A 19,550-nucleotide genomic window follows, 5' to 3' on the forward strand; every position below is an offset into this window, starting at 1 on the left:
ACATTTTCATGGTATGATTAGTGGTAAGGCAATTGTGCCATAAAAGATAAAATTATAGGGTGCCTGGATGGCTCAGTGGGTTAAAGCCTCTGCCTTTGGCTCAGGTCATAATCTCAGGGTCCTGGGATCAAGCCCCACATCGGGCTCTCTGCTCAGCGGGGAGCCTGCTTCCCCCTCTCTCTCTGCCTGCCTCTCTGCCTGCTTGTGATCTCTGTCAAATAAACAAATAAAATCTTAAAAAAAAAAAAGAAGATAAAATTATTTTAAAAATTTTAGAAAGGGGAATTCATGGGGCACCTGGGTCACTCAGTCACCTAAGCATCAGCCTTCGGCTCAGTTCATGATCCCAGAGTCCTGGGATGGAGCCCCACATCGTGCTCCATGCTCAGTGGGGAGTCTGCTTCTCCCTCTACCCCCACCTCTGCGCAATCTCTACCCACCCCCCGCTCCCATCAAGTAAACAAATAAAATGCTTTTAAAAAAGGACATTCATTTTAAAAGATATAATGAAACATGAAATATGAGTAACAAAATTAAAAATATTTTATTATGAAATATAAAATATTTGAATATGTTTAAAATGTGTGTAGAGTCATGGCAAATCTGAGCAAAGAACTAATTTTATTTTGTGGATTATACCTAAGTACTTGTCTTCAAAGTTTTTCATTCATGATATTATGCCTTTGTGTGTGTGTGGATTTTATTTATGTATTTATTTATTTTGGCCTTGGTTCATTTCCTTGTTCAGCAGCTTATTTTTTATTTCTTTGATAAAATTTCCTTCTTCATTGAGAGACTTACCAGTTTTCAAATACTTGCATATTTATAATTGAGCTTTTAAAAAAAGTCTTATTTATTTTTTATATATATATAGATAGAGTACATGAGTAGACTCCCTGCTGAACAGAGTGCCCCACAAGGGGCTCCATCCCAGGACCCTGGGATAATGACCTGAGACAAAATCAAGAGTCAGCTGCTTAGCTAACTGAGCCACCCAGGCGCACTTGTAACTGAGCTTTGTGTTGCATTGTCGAAGACTGCTACATTGTTGTTTGTTCTTCGCTTACGGTCACCTATCAATAGACATTCCAAAGTTCTATGGGAAACATGGGTTCAAACTCTGTGTCACTGTATGAAGGCTAAGATTTACACAACAGAAACTGGGAGTATTGCATCAATGGAGAAATGAAACCAAACTGTCCACCAATTGATGAAACCAACAAACTGTCAAACCAAATGGGCAACCAGTTGTTTTGTTGTGTTTTGTCTTATCTCTTGTGGCAAAATTGTGCATGGCCAATTATTTATGCAGCTGAAGGTTTGCAGCAAAAATGCCTACCAGGAAGCAAGCCTCCACTGTAACTCCCTAGCACCCGTCTGTCTACCTGCAGGAAACTAACACCTTCCACAGTGTGAGTCTTACACATCCAAACCTGCCAAGTGACAACAACTACCACAAAAACAAGGAACCAATTTTAAACCTTGTACAGTTTTCTCAAATGACTCATCGTGGAGCTGACAAATGAGTCTCTGCCAACCAGGTTGGAGTGTCAGGAAGGAATTAGCTTTTTCTTCAGAGTGATAAAAATTCTGGTAGTTGCACAACACTGTGAAGGTAATTAATACCACTGAATTCTACACTTAAAAATGGTTAAAGTGGCAAATTTTATGTTACATACATTTTCACCACAATAAAAAGAATTCAAATGATGTCGGTAGAGTTTTTTTCTTGGGAGAGTAATATTTTTTAATGTCCTTGTTTAGCCATCTTTAATATATTGCCCACTTTTGTCTTGTTTTGTGTTTTAAATTTTATTAGTCCAGGAAATCCAAAGTCATGACCCTACTTCATCTATACCCCAAAGAGAAAGTAACCAACGCTAAGACTGGTTATTTTGCACAATCCACAATTCACTGTAAAAAGACAAACTTCAATCTGTAACACCTCTTTCTGTCATATGTATTTCTTCGGTAATGAACTGACATAAAAAAATGATTATACTTTTAAAAGAACTAAGAAACATATGTAATAATCCAATCCATAGGACGCCTTGGTGGTTCAGTCGGTTAAGCCGCTGCCTTCGGCTCAGGTCATGATCCCAGAGTCCAGGGATCAAGTCCTGCATTGGGCTCCTTGCTCAGCAGGGAGCCTGCTTCTCCACCTCTGCCTGCTGCTCTGCCTGCTTGTGTGCTCGCTCACTCGCTCTCTCGCTCTCTCACTATCTCTGACAAATAAATAAATAAATAAAATCTTAAAAAAAAATCCAATACCATATTTCTACATTGTTTTTCTGAAACTAATTAATTGCTTGTGATCTCTTGTTTGCAAGAGATCATCTAAATGACACAGCAATAAGAAGATGAGTTGTTTGGTCATGGAGTTGCTTTCATAATTTGGTGGAATTGAATGATGTCCCCTGGATTTCACAGCAGAATTCATAAAATAATAATGAGGCCCTGCTGTTTCCCCTGGAGACAACTGTGGTCTTTGAAGGGCATCAAATCTTTCAAGTCACTGTCATTGATACTCATTAATAGAAATATGAAATTTCTGTGACTTACAAATTAAACTTTTAAAAAATCCAATCCTTCCAAAATAAGCATATGTATGCTGCCTAGTTTTATGTATTCTTTCATATTTTTTATTAAAATTTTAAAAAACACAAGAGTTCTTATTCTGATGATCAGGGTTTATTTTTAGCTTTTGCATTTTATTTGCTTTGCAACTGCCTGTTGATCAAACAGGTTGATTTAAACGGTAATTTCAAACCACTTAGGTTTTTGCAGTCAAAGATATTTATTTATATAAAAAATAAATAAGTCAAGGATGAAATTCAAGACTTACTAAGCAAGCCAGGTGCAAAGTTGGACAACTGGGTGCAAAGTTGGTCGGTAGAGCACTCATGCTCCATCCCCTTTCCTGCTCTTTGTCCCTGCCCTCTCACCTCTCCAGCTGATGTGTTTCCTGGCTCTCCCCCACCATGACTACCTGCCATGATGAGCCTGACAAAAATCCCAAAGTCAATATTTTCATGAGGCAGACCAGTCAGTGAAACACCCAGAGATCCTGACTCACAGGCCAGTGCTCCCTCCTATATCTTTTTTGTTCTGCAACAGGTCACTCTCACCAAAATGCTCAGTGATTTATGATCTGCAGTGCTGATCTTCTAAAAACAAGCAAACTAACAAAAAGCATTGTTCTCAATGCCATGCTGGTGGTTTAGATTAATGAACACCGATGACCCTCTGTCACCCAATGTGTTACACATTACACGTCTTTCTTAACCTTCCAGCCACGGACTTCTGGCATTGATTACCTCCGTGCCGCAGACTCCCCACCCCCAGCCCCCGCAAAAAATAAGAATTGCAGAATTTTAGACATTCTGGCAGGCTTGTGGGAGATCAGGAGATTTTTGGTATCTGCTCTATTCTCAATATTATACCACATAAGTCATCATCTACTCACAATGTTGGATTATAAGCAAATAGTACCTAAAAAAATTAGAAGCTTACACTTCTAAAATACTACAAGATGATGTATAGTTAACCACAGGAAAAAAAATTAGATGTCTCAGTCCCTTGTACAAGAGTTTTGATCTTTGCTTTGACTCTTTAATTTATGAAGCAGTCAGACCTTGTATTCATTCTGGAACACCTGATGATTATGTGAAACCACAGAATAATTTCTACGTCTCCTTTATCATACAGGTGGCATTTTATGTATTTTTTTAGCCCACATGGTTCAAAGCTTTATAAGTAAGTGGAAGGTTAATGTAGGCCAAAATTATGCTCAATGTCAGGTGGTATCATATTTGAGAAAAACTGGGAGATCTACACAGTAGGAACAGTTAACGGTGAGTGCACACTTACTTTTGATCAGACCTGTGAATGCTCCACATGTCTAAGAGGTCAGCTAGACAAGCTAGATATTACTATCTTTAACTCACAGGTAAAGAAATGAGAGTTTAGGGGGCGCCTGGGTGGCTCAATGGGTTAAAGCCTCTGCCTTTGGCTCAGGTCATGATCCCAGGGTCCTGGGATGGAGCCCCGCATCGGGCTCTCTGCTCAGCAGGGAGCCTACCCACACCCCCCCCAACCCCACCTGCCTCTCTGCCTACTTGTGATCTCTGTCAAATAAATAAATAAAATCTTTAAAAAAAAAAAAAAAGAAAGAAAGAAAGAAAGAAAGGAGAGCTTAGAGCTTGCACAGCTTGCTCAAGGCTACAGAGCTATTAATCGAGGAGGTGAGGTTATAACAAGGTATCACATCGCAACCCTTGTTCCTAACTACTGTAATATCCCTCGTCCCTGTGGATTTGGACATTAGCTTTGACTTGAAAGTAAAAGTCTTGTGAGAGTCATGAAACTGCAGCCTCCTATAGCCCTGTGTCAGGTCTCAGTTCAAACCTTGGCAGGGGAAGCTCATCACCCAAGTGTCCTTCCAGGCACCCAGGTAAGAGATGTTCCCTACAACCCTCAGGCATTACTGAGCAGTCTACAGCACTTTCCTACCCTCAGAATGAAGACATGTGTGCATGTAGCAGTTAGGGATATTGTAGGGGAAAGATAACAGGTAGGGGAGCTACCTATGTATCTACCAACATAGAACTAATCTATATTGGAGAGATTTACCTTTTATCCCTTATGATTCTATGATCCTAAATAAAAAGATAATAAAATCTAAAGGAAATGCTTAATGAACTGGATTTAGGATTCGTTTTAATTAAGCCATTATTCTCTTATTTATTATCTATTCCAAGAGGGGGCATTAATGGCTTTGTTAACTTTTCAGTTTCTGCGGATCGGGGCTGACTTATAAATGAAATATGGCCATTTAAAAATACTCATCTGGGGCGCCTGGGTGGCTCAGTTGGTTAAGCGACTGTCTTGGCCTCGGGCTGTGATCCGGCGTCCCGGGATCCAGTCCCACATCAGGCTCCCAGCTCAGTGGGGAATCTGCTTCTCCCTCTAACCCTCCTACGTCTTGTGCCCTCTCTCTCTCTCTAATAAATAAATAAATAAATAAATAAATCTTTTAAAAAAGTACTCATTCTGATTGTATATGTTAAAAATATAACCACTGTGTCTCTCTTTGGACACTTTTTATTTTGACATCTGAATTCTGTGTATGCTGTTAAATAAGTAAGTTATGGGATCTGTCTGGAGGTGAGTGGGTGCTCTTCCTGACCTGTGCATCCTAAATGATTCACAGCTGAGATTTACGCAGTCCCTACTTGCCTCAGGCAGGAAGGGCAGCAGAGGTTCATGCAAAGCAGTTTTTGGCAAGCTTCAAAAGCTGTGTGTAGATGAGAAGGTGTGTCTGTGTCCAGGAGTTTTTTATATTGCTTTCTCATTTTCCAATCTTGCATGCCCTCAAGAGACCTTGTCAAGGTCAAAGGCACAATAAGCTAATCGGGTGGTGGGGGGAACCCCAGAGAAAGCCAAGATGTGAAAAGCACAGATGGCTCCCTGGGGAAGGGCAGCCCCAAAGACTTGGCAGGCAGGGACGATTACAGTGCTCTCTGGAAGGCTACCTCAGTCTTGGAGTCAGGAGGAGGGAAACCAAAGAGCAAGGAAAAGAAAGGTGGGAATGAGATCTACTAGAAAACAAGGTGCATCGGAAAGCAAAGACAGGGGGTAGAAAGAGATTTAAGGGAACAAAGAAACAATTATTTGGTTAATCAGGAAATAAATATAACTTTGGATATACTTTCAGCATATCACTTTTGAGGACTATATTTCAAAACCTGGAGGGATTCTTTGTGTTTTGTTTTGTTTTGTTTTGTTTAAGCATTGGCTAAAAATACCTTTCTGATGCCTAGTCTTTGTGTGAAAGTAAAATACATACATCGTGTGTAAAATGCTTGAGAATAGCATATCACAAGTGTATATTTGAATATAAACCACAAATGTGAGTATATTTTAAGTTCTTTGGCCAGAATAGTACAGTGAAAATTGATCACGTTGCTTTATAATTTTGCTACAATTAAAATAAATATTTATTGTATTAGAAAGCTCAGGTGGGAAGAGAAATTTGCCTACCTTGAAATTTTTCATTTGTGTTGATGAAATTCATCATAAGATTATGTCATTTCATTGGTCTTATTTCTGTATTTTTGATATTTAAATAGAGGAAAAAATAGAATTTGTTGTTAAATTATCAAACTTTGATGACTGTGGAGTTTTATATTCAGTAATTTTCAACTGTTATAACTAACATCCTCTTTTTTCCAGTGGTTTAAAAGACATGACTACCTTGTAAGTGCCCTCTAGGTATTGAAGGTATCTTTCTTTGCAGTTCAAAAAATATTACTGTTCAAGAATGCAAAGAAGTGTATCACCCAATGCTACTCTTTGTCAGATACCCTGTATGGGTAGCATATTTTGTTTTATTAAAAAAAGAAAGCCTAAAAGCATATTTATGTTTCTTCTTTTTTAATTTTTTAATTTTTATTTATTTTATTTTAGCAGAAAATGGCCCCCGTCTACTCGTGGAAGCAGAACAAGCCAGGGTGTTCTCACATCGAGGTGGCAATGTTACACTGCCATGTAAATTTTATCGAGACCCTACAGCATTTGGCTCAGGAACCCACAAGATCCGAATTAAGTGGACCAAGCTAACTTCAGATTACCTCAAGGAAGTGGACGTTTTTGTTTCCATGGGATATCACAAGAAAGCCTATGGAGGCTACCAGGGTAGAGTGTTTCTGAAGGGAGGCAGTGATAATGATGCTTCTCTGGTGATCGCAGACCTCACCCTGGAGGATTATGGGAAATACAAGTGTGAGGTGATTGAAGGATTGGAAGATGATACTGCTGTGGTAGCATTAGATTTACAAGGTAGGTGTCTATAAATCATTTTAAACTTGGAAATGATAATTAATCATTTTCTGTGATAAGTAATGTCTAGTGGTAACCATCGTGATTAACGTGAGAAATCAGAAGTCCATGCATAGCAGGCTTCCTTTCTTTTGTTATTTTGCTGTCACTGATTCCAGCTTTCATTTTTGAAATGTACACACAATAGTTATACACAAAATTGAAGCTATTTGCAAGTAGGAGAAATGTGCAGTGGAACTGAATTAATAATATTTGGGAACTGCCTTATGCTATTCAAAATTGAAATCTTATGACATGGTTATTGAGAAATTCAGATTGGATGCATTTTTATTATGCTTCTAACATTATCTCAGTTTCAAAGTAATGGCAACTTTTGTGAAGAACATCTGCTAACTAAAATACCTGTATTCTATAAAGTAACAGCGAAATCTTAATTTAACAAAAAAGTGCCCTCCAGGTTTATTTAAATAAATAAGTAAAGAAGTAAACTTTTTTTAATGATCCAGAGTCTTTTAAACACCAAATACCAAACAATATAGGCATTCTGGGGGAATTTTTTCCCCTTAAATATGTAATCTACTCTAGGTTCAAAAACCAAAATGTAGAGAATGCTAAACAATAAAAAGTGTCCTTGCTGCCCAAAGTCCACCCTCTATAGACTCCACCAGTAGGGAAACTCTTCTCTGTTTCTCATGCATCTCAAAACATCTTATAATCATGAATTTCAGTGTTTCTTTATACCGAAGGATGAATTTTTGGCTGCTTTGGTAGAATACTTTCCTTCCTTATGCACGTAAACTAGAGGTGTGTGTTTGCTAGAAGTCCCTTTTATAACCTAGGACAGATTTGTGCTTTTGGAAAAGCATCTGTTTGCCCCGCTAGCATATCCCTGAAGAGGTGACCTTCTGAATCCCACAGAATCCCATCACACACATGGAGACTTCTCAGCTTTATGTATCTAATAAATTGCATGATGTCATAAAATACATTTTTGGCACCCTCTCTTGTCTCTCCTTTTTCCTCTTGTCTCTCTTAGTCGTAGTTCTTGGCTCCTGATTCCGTATCACCTTGTACTTTCAGTTTTTATTGAGTCACGTGAATATCCATGAACATTGGCATTATTCAAGATGAAAGAAGTGATTGGTTTAGGGAAAACAGTTAATCATCAAATATGAATGACAAACAATTTTCTTTATCGAAGGGGCAGCAGGCAGTGGACAGACCCTTGAGCTAGTAGTACCAACCAAAACTTTTAGGCTAGTCCCAGTTCTACCAGTATGAGTTTTGTAACTGGGGCAAGTTATTTAATCCTTGTACCTGGCTTCCTCATCTATGAAAAACAGGTTGCACTACATTATCTGTTCAGTTACTTTTTCTTCTAAAATTCTGTTTCTATACCATGCCATATTTATTATCTCCCTACAATTATTTTAAAATGAAATTTTAAGTGAATAGAAAGCAGTAGAACTTGCCAGAAATAGAATGAAACCATAAAAATAAATACAATGAGTATAAGATATCCATATTCCACCTGGATCCCTCCTTGCTAAGAGCTTTGAGCATGGAGCCTGCTATACTTTTGTTTAAAAAGGAAATTTACAATGTGTCAGAGGATGATGCACTCCAAGGTCAAACTGAGACTGTATTGAAGATATACTTAGAGGTGTTAAAAAGGAAATGTAAAAAGAGTAATTTTTCCTGCCCAGGCCCTTCCCCATCCCAAATCACCACATTTTCCATGCTATTGGAACACTTCCCTACCATATAACCCATTAACATATGAGCCAAGTAAATGTGTCCAAGAAACCAATATAACTGATAAATATTTTTGTAAGTGCTATTTCGGTGCCAGGAGATGTGAAGATTTCCAAATCTTGGTTCTTTTCATTCAACAGTCTGACAGGCTATTAAAGATTCTAATATACTTTCAAAAGTAAGTATTTTAAAATAAGCAGAAATTATTACATTGTAGGTCAACTACCCTTCAAATGCAATAAATAAATAAAGGAAATAAGGTAGACTTGGGTTATAGACTAAGCAGGTACAAAGCCATTGCTCTACTCCCGTGCGCCCTGTTTGGTTCACCTCAGTAATTCCCCTTGACAGAGGAGACTTAGGGAGAACTCCTTTTCCACGGTAACATGGCCAGTAGTAAGAGCAAGAACTGGAATTTGCTACCAAGAACACTGGAAGAAGCCTCTGCTTTTATCCTCTCTGATCCAAGGAGGAGAAATTCTCTGTTGGAGAGAAGATCAGAGACTTCCAAAAGGCAGCAGTCTTTGGCAGTTTCTGGCTGCAGGGGATTCTTAAAGCGCCCACAGTGACTTGGGTGATCATCTATGGGCTGTCTTTGGTCACACTGCATTAATTGGTGTGCTCATGGTGGCTCATGGTGGTTCCATTCCCCTCCCTGCAGGTAGCGTTTTTCGGTCTCTCTTGCGTGCTACAGAAAGGGTAGAAGCAGTCATTAACCAGAGCACCTGCCTTGAAACAGTTAACATTTTAACCTTCGGCATTATACACATGAATCCATTTCTGAACAACTGAAGAAAATCTCCCAAGAGTAAGATTTGAGTTTTGCCCTGTCCCTTCCGCTCCGTAGCTGCGAGGCTCTCGCACCTTACAGAGAGGTCCATCATAGCTCTCATCACACTTTGTTTTGCAAAGCTTGCCCACTTGCCTTCTCCACCCAATACCTACGATCTACTTGAGGGCGTCAGGTGCCAAGAACAAAGTTGTTCTTGTAAACTACTTGTTTACAAGTAGTTTGTACTTGTAAACTTCAGTTTACAAGTGATTGAATGTTGGATACAATGGGTTTAAACTTTCAAAGACATAAACAAAACATGCACACCATGGATGGGCCATGGAAAGTACTGCAAAGCAAGGAACGCTTGATTGGGACCGCAGAAGGCGAACCTGGTCCTTCCAAAGGCAGAGAGTGTAAAAAAGCAAGGGAGAGGACATCACAGATGTGAGAGAGAAACTCCTCAAGGGGAAAAATGTGAGCAGCAGGTGCTATAGACAGTCTGCATCCACATGGATTGGTTTAAGGCTCTCAGCTTGGCAATAGGATAAGATAAAAAAAATTTTTATCACAGCCAATTTCAAACATTTAGAAAAACGGAAAGACTCATATACTGAATCCCTGTATACCACTGTCCAGCTTCCAAAATTACCATGATAAAGACACCTTATTTATTTTCTTAAATTTATTTGACAGAGATTACAAGTAGGCAGAGAGGCAGGGAGAGAGAGGAGGGGGGAAAGCAGGCTTCCCGCCAAGCAGAGAGCCCAAGGCGGGGCTCGATCCCAGGACCCTGAGATCATGACCTGAGCTGAAGGCAGAGGCTTTAACCCACTGAGCCACCCAGGCACCCTAAAGACACCTTATTTTATCTTGCTTTGGATAACCCCGTTTGCACTGAATAATTTTCAAGAACTCAGATAGCATATTATTCTATTTATGTATGCTGCAGTATGAGGCAAGGACTCATATTTTAAAATGAAATTACAAAAATAAATTTAAGATAGTTACTGTAGAATAACATTTGAAGAAGCTTGGTTGCTAACCTGAGGGTAGACATTAAGAGTGACTTGGTAATTTTCACATAGTCTGGGACAGATGAGCAAGGTGCAGTGATTATATACTTAAGAGCTTAAGGACTATGTGGCAAAAGAGATTTTGTGGTTAGCCCTTAATAGCTCCAACCCAGTTTTTGACTTTTTTTCATTATCAGTTACATTCTTACATGTGACCATCAGGCAAGTGTCAGTCAAAGTCCTCATCAATCTGCTAATGTATGTAAATAAGGCCAAAGAAGCGTATCATTTTAAATGTCATGATGATGCTTTTTCAGCTGTACTTGCACATGTTTTAAATTACATTGGTCCTTTAATATATGCTAAATGCTATGTTCTCCAAAGAATTTCTCCAATTAGGACAAAAATCATTCTTCTTTAAGATGTCCAAATTATATGGTTTGTATTTATAGTACAAGATTTTATTCTGTCTTGGATTCAAACTAATATATATATTATTACACAAACATATCTGTATATATAATATATATGTATATACAATATATTATCTATATATAAATATATATTATCTATATATGCTTATAATATATATGCAGACTATAATTGTATATATTATATATGTATAATAGATATACATATAATTATATGTATACACATATACATATAATTGTATATAATGTATTTTATGCATTATATACAATTATATGTATATGTGTATACATATAATTATATGTATATACATATAATTATATATGTATAAAATACATATACATGTATTATACATATATAATATATATAATTTTATATGTATATATAGTTATGGGCCTTTTAAAGGTAAAGGCCACACCCCAAACCTGTATACCAGAGCACCCAGCACACAGCCTTACTCTTAGCTGTGACTTAAGAATTGTTTTTTTGAATCATACTGATAAAAAAAATTATAAGGTTTTTTGAAAGACTGAACTACACGTGAGTTGGAGTTAGCTGAGGAAACAATTTTTTTCATATAGAATCTTCAATAGGGTAACAACCTCTGATTACCCACACTGCTAGAAACAGCAACTAACAAGACTAGCCTTATGTGACTACAATGAAAAGATTTAGGTCATTGGAAATTAATGAGTAGCTTTGTCTACAGAATTCATTTCAGCAATTAACAAATAAATAAAGATCTGAAAAATGTGACACTTTTTTTTTTCCAATCTCCCATTGTATTGGTTTTCTGCTAGTGACAATGGGGCTAGCTACAAAAAAATATAGTCTGAGAACTTTTAGAAATAGAAAAAAATAATTCAGGTATGTGTATAGCACTGACAGGCACTAGAAGGGGCACTGAGGAAGGGAAAATTATATTCGTGGTGTCTGTTACTCAAGTTACTGGAATTGACGTTAGCTTTCATATGGGCTATGGAATGAACATCCTTCAGATGTCTGACAAATTGACATTTGCCAACAACTAGGATGAACTGGACTGTGCAATTATAAATATTAAAGAGTATGTTTTCAAAATGTATTTCTACTGACTAAACCACTCACATTCTTCTCCATACGTAGATCATCTTTATTAATTCCCTTTGTCATGATGCATACCAGCCCTTCGTGGGAAAAGAGACAACTTCTGATTACATTTTGACGTATGAGGATAAAATAATCATACTTAGAAAATAATCACACGCCCTTCATTTTCACCAATGGAAGTTTACTTTGTATTTTTGTAATGCTGGATGAAAGCAATATCCATTCCCTCTATAATTCAGCTACAGGAAGTGCACATTTTTCCACAGAGAAAGGTTTCTGCAATTACAGTCTTAGATGTTGAAATCTTAATTCGGGGGAAGTAAAATATGTAAATAAATAAAACACTAGCAAACATGCAGTTTCAGAAATGTCCCTGCTTGTAAGAAACATCTGATTATTGAAATGTGTGCACCAAATGAGCACAGTATGGTGAAACTTTTACAACTTTGGCTGAGACACAGAAATAGACCTTGATTTACTTGGGATGCATTCTTTTCCATAATCATAAACATTAATTAAAATTCGAGTAAATGTTTTGAATTAATATAACAATAAGTTGGCCATTCATTCCTACAGTTGCAAAATAATGAAGTTTCAGTATTGGGTTTCATTATGACTTTTTTTTTTTAAGATTTTATTTATTTATTTGACAGACAGAGATCACAAGTAGGCAGAGAGGCAGGCAGAGAGAGAGAGGGAAGCAGGCTCCCCAATGAGCAGAGAGCCTGATGATACGGGGCTCGATCCCAGAACCCTGGGATCATGACCTGAGCTGAAGGTGGAGGTTTAACCCACTGAGCCACTCAGGCACCCCTCATTATGACTTTTTTTTTTTCATTATGACTTTAAGAAATGTTTGCATGAAGTTATGTTAAATTTGAAAGGAACTTAAATAAAAATACATTACACTGAATTTGGAACTGAATCAATCATGGTAACATTCAATGGTTAATCAAGAACCAACTACTCAAGAAAATTTTTTCCTAATTCCCACGAGAGTCCACCAAATACCACCACAGTGAATTTAAAACCAGAAAGGCCATTTAAGTCTTAAAAATCATTGTAAATTAAAATATCCTACAGTCTCCACTATTCCCTTCTTGAGACATTTGGGAAACAGACTCCAACCCAAATGGTTTCTCCCTCCAGACTGAAACACTTTGAGATTTTTCTCTCACTTGGGGTCTAGCTGCCAAGGAAATCTTTCTTGGATAAATTAAAAATTTTTCTTTTCATTGGCATTGCTGGGGTTCTGAGGAAAGAGGATGAAAGGCATGAGGGGACAGGGAGAGCTATAGCAGTTCCTTCCCAGCCCTGACTGGGTTCTTAGCTGGATGCCTGGAAATAGCTCTTCTTAGATAGAACCATCTCAGGCTCCCCTCCACCCCCATCACTGCAGGGGGCAGTGGCAACTGAGAGAGTCTTTTCCTCCTTCCTTTTGGCTCTGATTCAACTTACAGATCCCTCAGCCAAGAACCTGAGAAGGCAGGATGAGATCAGGAAGCTTTCCTGGATCCCTGCCTCTAGGGAACATTGCCAGCTGGACCGTCCTAGAGGGACGAACATGTCCTGCAGAGGCCTTGGGTGGACACGACTGGATCTAGGCTATTGAAATTTCTTCTTGTAGAGTCTTCCAGGACAATTTATAAAAGAAAACATTTCCTGTGTCCTGGTTACACGATTAGTGAATCATACATTCATCTTGAACAGGGTCTGTGGTCTCATAAAACAGCACTTGTGATATAACTCACCAATTACTGTGTCAGTGGGACGATTTATTATATTCCACAAGCTAAAGCATTAATTATTTCTAATTATAACCAAAAATACGAGGCAAGGCCTTAAATAACCACTCTGAATTAATTGTCTTTTATGGGGAGACATTTTGAGGCAGGGGTCCTTCTGAAAGTCCAGCAAATGATACAAGTTTGCTTTCTGATGACGTAATTCTTACCATTGAAAGAAAATGCACAGAAAGTTAGGAGATGGTTCAATCACCTCCAGTGATTATCTGACCCAAAAGAAGGCTTTGGGGAAGCCATTGTATCTTCCCAGGCAAAGTCAAGTCACACTGTTCATATTTGTTAAGGGTTTTTGCCTTCTCAAATATTTAACTTAATTCTTTGGCATTAACTCAACCGATATTTATTCTGTATCTGCCTTGTACAGGACAAGCTTTGAGAAGGTTTTTTGTTTTTTTTTTTCCTATTTGCAAGAAAAATGTTTTTAAAAGCTCGTTTCAATTTACAACATATGAATATGGACACTGAAGAATTATTTTTAAACAAAAGCTCTCATTTTTGTTGTGCATACAAGAACAGAAAAAAAAAATAAGATCAAGGGCTACAATTTAAAGTTGAAATGGATAACAGAGCCAGGATACCCTCAATGGAGTATGGAGTAAGGTATGCTCCACTGTAAAGAATTGGCTTATTAATATGAAATAAGGCTGCTTAATTATGTTTTTGTTAAATATGTAAAATGATTTTTTAGTTTCTCCAAGTAAGAAACCCCCTAAGTGAAAGTTACTTAGGTAAGTAAGTTTTTAGGAGCATATATAAAATAATGTATCTAATTTGAATCACTTGTTACCATGTTTGTTTACACATTTAAAAGGCTGTCCTGGGCACCCAGGTGGCTTAGTTCTTAAGTGGCTGCCTTCACTCACGTCATGATCCCAGGGTCCTGGGATCCAGCCTCACATCGGGCTCCCTGCTCAGCAGGAAGCCTGCTTCTCCCTCTTCTCCCTGCTTGTGTTCCCTCTCTCGCTGTGACTCTCTCTGTCAAATAAATAAATAAAATCTTAAAGAAAAAAAAAAAAGAAAAGAAAAAGAAAATGAAGAATGAATCCATCATAAATAAATAAATAAATAAATAAAAATAAAAGGCTGTTTAAGTGGGGCACCTGGGTGGCTCAGTTGGTTAAGCATCCAACTCTTGATTTCGGCTCAGGTCATGATCTCAGGGTCTGGGATCAAGCCCTGAGTCTGCTCTACACTCTGTGCCATGGAATCTGCTTGAGATTCCCTTTCTCCCTCTACTTTTGCTCCCCCCCCCAAGGCACTCTCTCCCCGAATAAATAAATAAAATCTTTTTTAAAATAAGTAAAAAAAATAAATAAAAGGCTATCCTAAGCTAATTACTAATTATATAACTACTAACAAAAACATGCAAATTCTGATAAATTCCTTCTCTCTGAGCACTATTTCTATACCTTCCCCCATTATTAGTATTCAATATTGACTTTTTCCTAGCTGAAAAGGACTCAGTAGTAATCCATTTTAAAGTTATTAACAGAAGTAGCAGAAGGTAAATTCTCAAGGACGCTATTTGAAAAATATAACCCATGGACAAATCACTCCAAAAAGGTGAATGTTAAAGCTTGAATTGAACTCTTAGTGAAAGGGTAATTCACTGAAGTCATCAAACCACATATCTTAACTGTGAAATACTCAGAGCTGATGGAGACTGTATTGTTTTCACCATTCAAGCGACATTTGCTCACGGTTGTTACTTTCTGTACCACTAATCCCTTGGTCTCTCCTTTGGACAGGTGTGGTATTCCCTTACTTCCCACGACTCGGGCGCTACAATCTCAATTTCCACGAGGCACAGCAGGCGTGTCTGGACCAGGATGCTGTGATTGCCTCGTTCGACCAGCTGTACGATGCCTGGCGGGGTGGGCTAGACTGGTGCAACGCCGGCTGGCTCAGTGACGGGTCTGTGCAGTACCCCATCACGAAGCCCAGAGAGCCTTGCGGGGGCCAGAACACGGTGCCCGGTGTCAGGAACTACGGGTTTTGGGATAAAGACAAAAGCAGATATGATGTTTTCTGTTTTACATCTAACTTCAATGGTAAGCTATTAAGCTCCTCAGTAATAGTAAGATATTACTGCCTTCTTTCCTGTCCTGGGGACCAATATGTACTATAACACCACACTCAATTTTTAATCTTACATGCTTTGATGTATTGCCCTGAGTTAGAAAAGATGAAAAGTTCTTTAACGTCATAATTTAAAAAAATATTCACGTGAGCAAAAATGTCCATTTCCACTATTCCTAGGTATTATTGCATCTGATTGTAATTATAAAATGGTTTAAGTTGAGATATTCTACAGGGTCTGTTATTGACATAGATGATGCTGTCATTGTGTGTAATAGAGATGTGTGCCATGGGATACAGATCTCTAATTGAAGGGAGAATAGCCTCTATGTCACACTCTAAATTACAAACTCAATTATGTTCATAGTTGATCAGTAAAACTCACAGTAATGAGAGAGCTCAGAGTAAAGAGGACTTTGCAAAACAAAAACAAAAACAAAAACCCAACAACAAGAAGAAACAAAAAAAGTAGCAATGACACTGGAGACGAAAGCAGAAGAAGAGATACAGGTTGTCTCCGTGTTGATGGTAGGTCTGTTGCCTTCAGTGTAACTCCCAACCCAGTCTTCCCCATCCAGAACCAGCTACACAATTTGTGGGACCCAGTGCAGAATGAAAATGTGGGTTCAAAATTTATGTTCAAAATTCATGTTCATAATTATGTTCAAAATTTATGGTCATAATTATGTTAAAAATTATGCATTTTAAGATGGTGACAAGTACATTCAAAACACATGGAGCCCTGTAAACTGCACAGGTCACAGGCCCATAAAGCAAACCTCGGCCCCATCATTTTCTATGTAAGTTCCCTGGCAACATGCTTTGGGAAAAACAGCAAGGGATCAGGGATGAAACAACTTTCTGTAAAGGGCCAGATGATAAATATTTTTGGCTTTTGTGGGCCGCGCAGTCTCTGTTGTAACTACTCAGTGTAGTTTTATATGTTGTAATGCAAAACAGCCACTGACAGTATGAAAAGGATGGGTATGCCTGTGTTTCAATACAACTTCTGGTGACCCGTGTGCGGTAGTGTGCAGACCTCTGGTATGGATGACAGAGCCAACCTTCTAACTCATGCTCCGGTGGCCTCCACCTTTCCTCCAAATCACACTGTCTTAGTCTCACCCGAAAGAACAGGCAAGCATTAATTTATACTGCAGGAAGCTATTTGTAATGGAGGGCAAGGAGACGTCCCACTACAATGTGTAATCAGGTAAGAGAGTCTGATTATATTCCACTGAGACTCAAAGTCTGAGAAAATCTTCCATGTAGCATTTCAGCCAGTTGATGTCCTACTTTATACATTGTATGCATATTTAATATACACTGAAGGTATTTCAGTAATTAACTTTATTCAATGAGTGGCGAAGATTAATTCACTCTTTCTTGTGCAATCAAGAAATGGTTAGGTGTCAGAGCTCCCACTGAATACATAAATTCATCCTCTTTGCTAGTAACTGAACAGACTCAGTTCACATTCTGAGTCCGCATTATTTATGGCAAGTGACTTCCTGTATTTTTTGCATTTTCATACTGTAGTCTTTGAATCAGAATAATGTCTTATTGATACCTGTAATGAAAAGGACTTGAGGGCTTTTGATTTTTTTTTAAATGGACTTTTATGTCAGGAATGTTTTTTGATCTTTTCACATTCAAATTTTGCCTCTCCAGAAACTTGTGCTAGGGTTCAGTCTTGTACAGCTAGAATTTAAATAGCTCTTGCTTTTAACATGGAATTCTGTCTTCTGTGGTGCTACAGAAGGGCCCTTTTAGTCACTAATTAGCTAACAGAAAGTGCATCTGTCATTTCCCTTCTCGGTTTCAAAGCTCTAAAAGGGCACGTCTGAACTCATATTAAGGGGCAAGGAAAAAACTAATTTAATGGAGAATGACCGGGGGGCGCTACGTTTAACCCACAGCCCTGCTTTGCTCTATCTCTCCCTTCCATGGGGAACACTTCCGTTTGGGTTGCTTCCATCTCTGGGCGGCTCAGCAGCAGACGGGCGCGTGACTCTCTCCCCTTCTCTCCGCAGGCCGGTTTTACTACCTGATCCACCCCACCAAGCTGACCTACGACGAAGCGGTGCAAGCTTGTCTCAACGATGGTGCTCAGATCGCAAAAGTGGGCCAGATCTTCGCAGCCTGGAAACTTCTGGGATACGACCGCTGCGATGCGGGCTGGCTGGCGGATGGCAGTGTCCGCTACCCCATCTCTCGGCCAAGGAGACGCTGCAGCCCCACGGAGGCTGCCGTGCGCTTCGTGGGGTTCCCAGATAAAAAGCATAAGCTGTATGGTGTCTACTGCTTCAGAGCATACAACTGAGCGTGCCCCTAGAGCACATCAGTTTTAAAGTCATTAAGAACATGTGAAAGGTTTTTTGGGGTTTTTTTTGTTTTTGTTTTTGGTTTTTTTTGTTTTGTTTTTGTTTTTGTTTTTCAATACGAACTCGTGCAAGTTACCAAAACTGTGATAACCCTTTTTTACTTACTGGAAAGAGTCATTTTCATAAAGACCAATTCATGAATTTGTTTTTGTAAAGCTATCATTCAATATATATTATAAATTAATATAATTTTAAGGGAAGCGCTAGATAAGGAGGCTTTAAAGCCAACTTGTTTAGGCTACATCATCCCAGTGAAGCATCCTTCCATGAACGGGGCATGCAATAGCTTGAGGTTTGCGAGGGTGACATTAAGGAAAGTGCAGCTACTCAGAGCAGCAGCTTCCACAAGCACAAATTTTACACATTTATACAATTTTGAAATGCACTACAATCTACAGATTAGAGCAATGGATTTGAAATACAGGCTTCTTCACACAAACTGAGATTCCGAGAGGTTGCACAAAACTCAGTTTCACAAGGGAACAATCTACACTTTAGTCTTTAAAATCCTGCCTTTTTGACCAAAAAAGAAAGAAAGAAAGAAAGAAATTCATATGGACTCCAATGCATAGTGACAAGCACAGTTAAAACTCCTTAATAACCCCATTTATATGAAGTATGAAACATAAATGAGCAGATAATATTTAACCAATGAGAGACTCCTATCTTCTTTTAATTGAAATGACAGGTACCTGAGAAAATCATTAAATCTTTTGAGTAGCTTTACTGAGTTATATTTAAATTCTAAGGGCCATCTGCTAAGCAGCATTAGCATCTACTCAGGGCAGTTATATAGATAAACTGCTGGACAGAAAAATTGTAAAATTTAGCAGCTTGATTTTATGTTAGCCTATGAAATATATTGTCCTATAAAAATAACTTTAAACTATTTAATATTTCCTTCTTATTTACCTTACATGAAAAAAAGTTAAACCACAAAAGAAATGAGTAACTCTACACTTGCCTAACCAACCACAGACAACCAAATACAGACCCATCTTTCAAAATTCCCATTATTCTTCTTTGTATATACTAGAAAGCCCAAATGGTGCCTGTGTGTGGGGAAACAAGAGAACAAAGTCGTTCTAAACCTTCCTCCAAATAGAAAACGTGGTCAGTGATGTCACTTTCCTTGCTGGTCATCATTAGGCTTAAATGAAATGCAGAAGCTCCCATCAAAGAGTTTACACTAAAATCTTCAGGGCTTTAAATGAAAGGGTAAGGCCAGCTTTAGAAAAACAACTTTAGACATTAGCAGCTCCAATATTAAATAAAGCTCTGTTTTCCTATATTTTTATGACTGTTGAGACCCCGCAGGGACCAATATTTGTATTCAAATTACATTTCATGGTTTCCCATTGTTTCACAATGAGTTCTAATA

The 19,550-nt window shown here is 38.3% G+C and overlaps 1 protein-coding gene across 1 annotated transcript in view; it reads left to right on the forward strand.

The window, feature by feature from the left end:
- The window catches only part of HAPLN1 (hyaluronan and proteoglycan link protein 1), a 33,814-nt gene extending 15,123 nt beyond the window's left edge, over positions 1-18,691 (forward strand). Inside the window, exons 2-4 of the mRNA XM_080804898.1 lie at positions 6,469-6,840; positions 15,455-15,757; positions 17,819-18,691. Of these exons, the coding sequence (XP_080661024.1) occupies positions 6,469-6,840; positions 15,455-15,757; positions 17,819-18,108 (965 nt within the window). The 3' untranslated portion in view covers positions 18,109-18,691. The remainder of the gene's footprint in view (positions 1-6,468; positions 6,841-15,454; positions 15,758-17,818) is intronic.
- Positions 18,692-19,550: the final 859 nt, after the last annotated feature.

This window comes from Martes martes, assembly GCF_963455335.1.
Source record: "Martes martes genome assembly, chromosome: 5".
Classification (NCBI taxonomy): Eukaryota; Metazoa; Chordata; class Mammalia; order Carnivora; family Mustelidae; genus Martes; species Martes martes.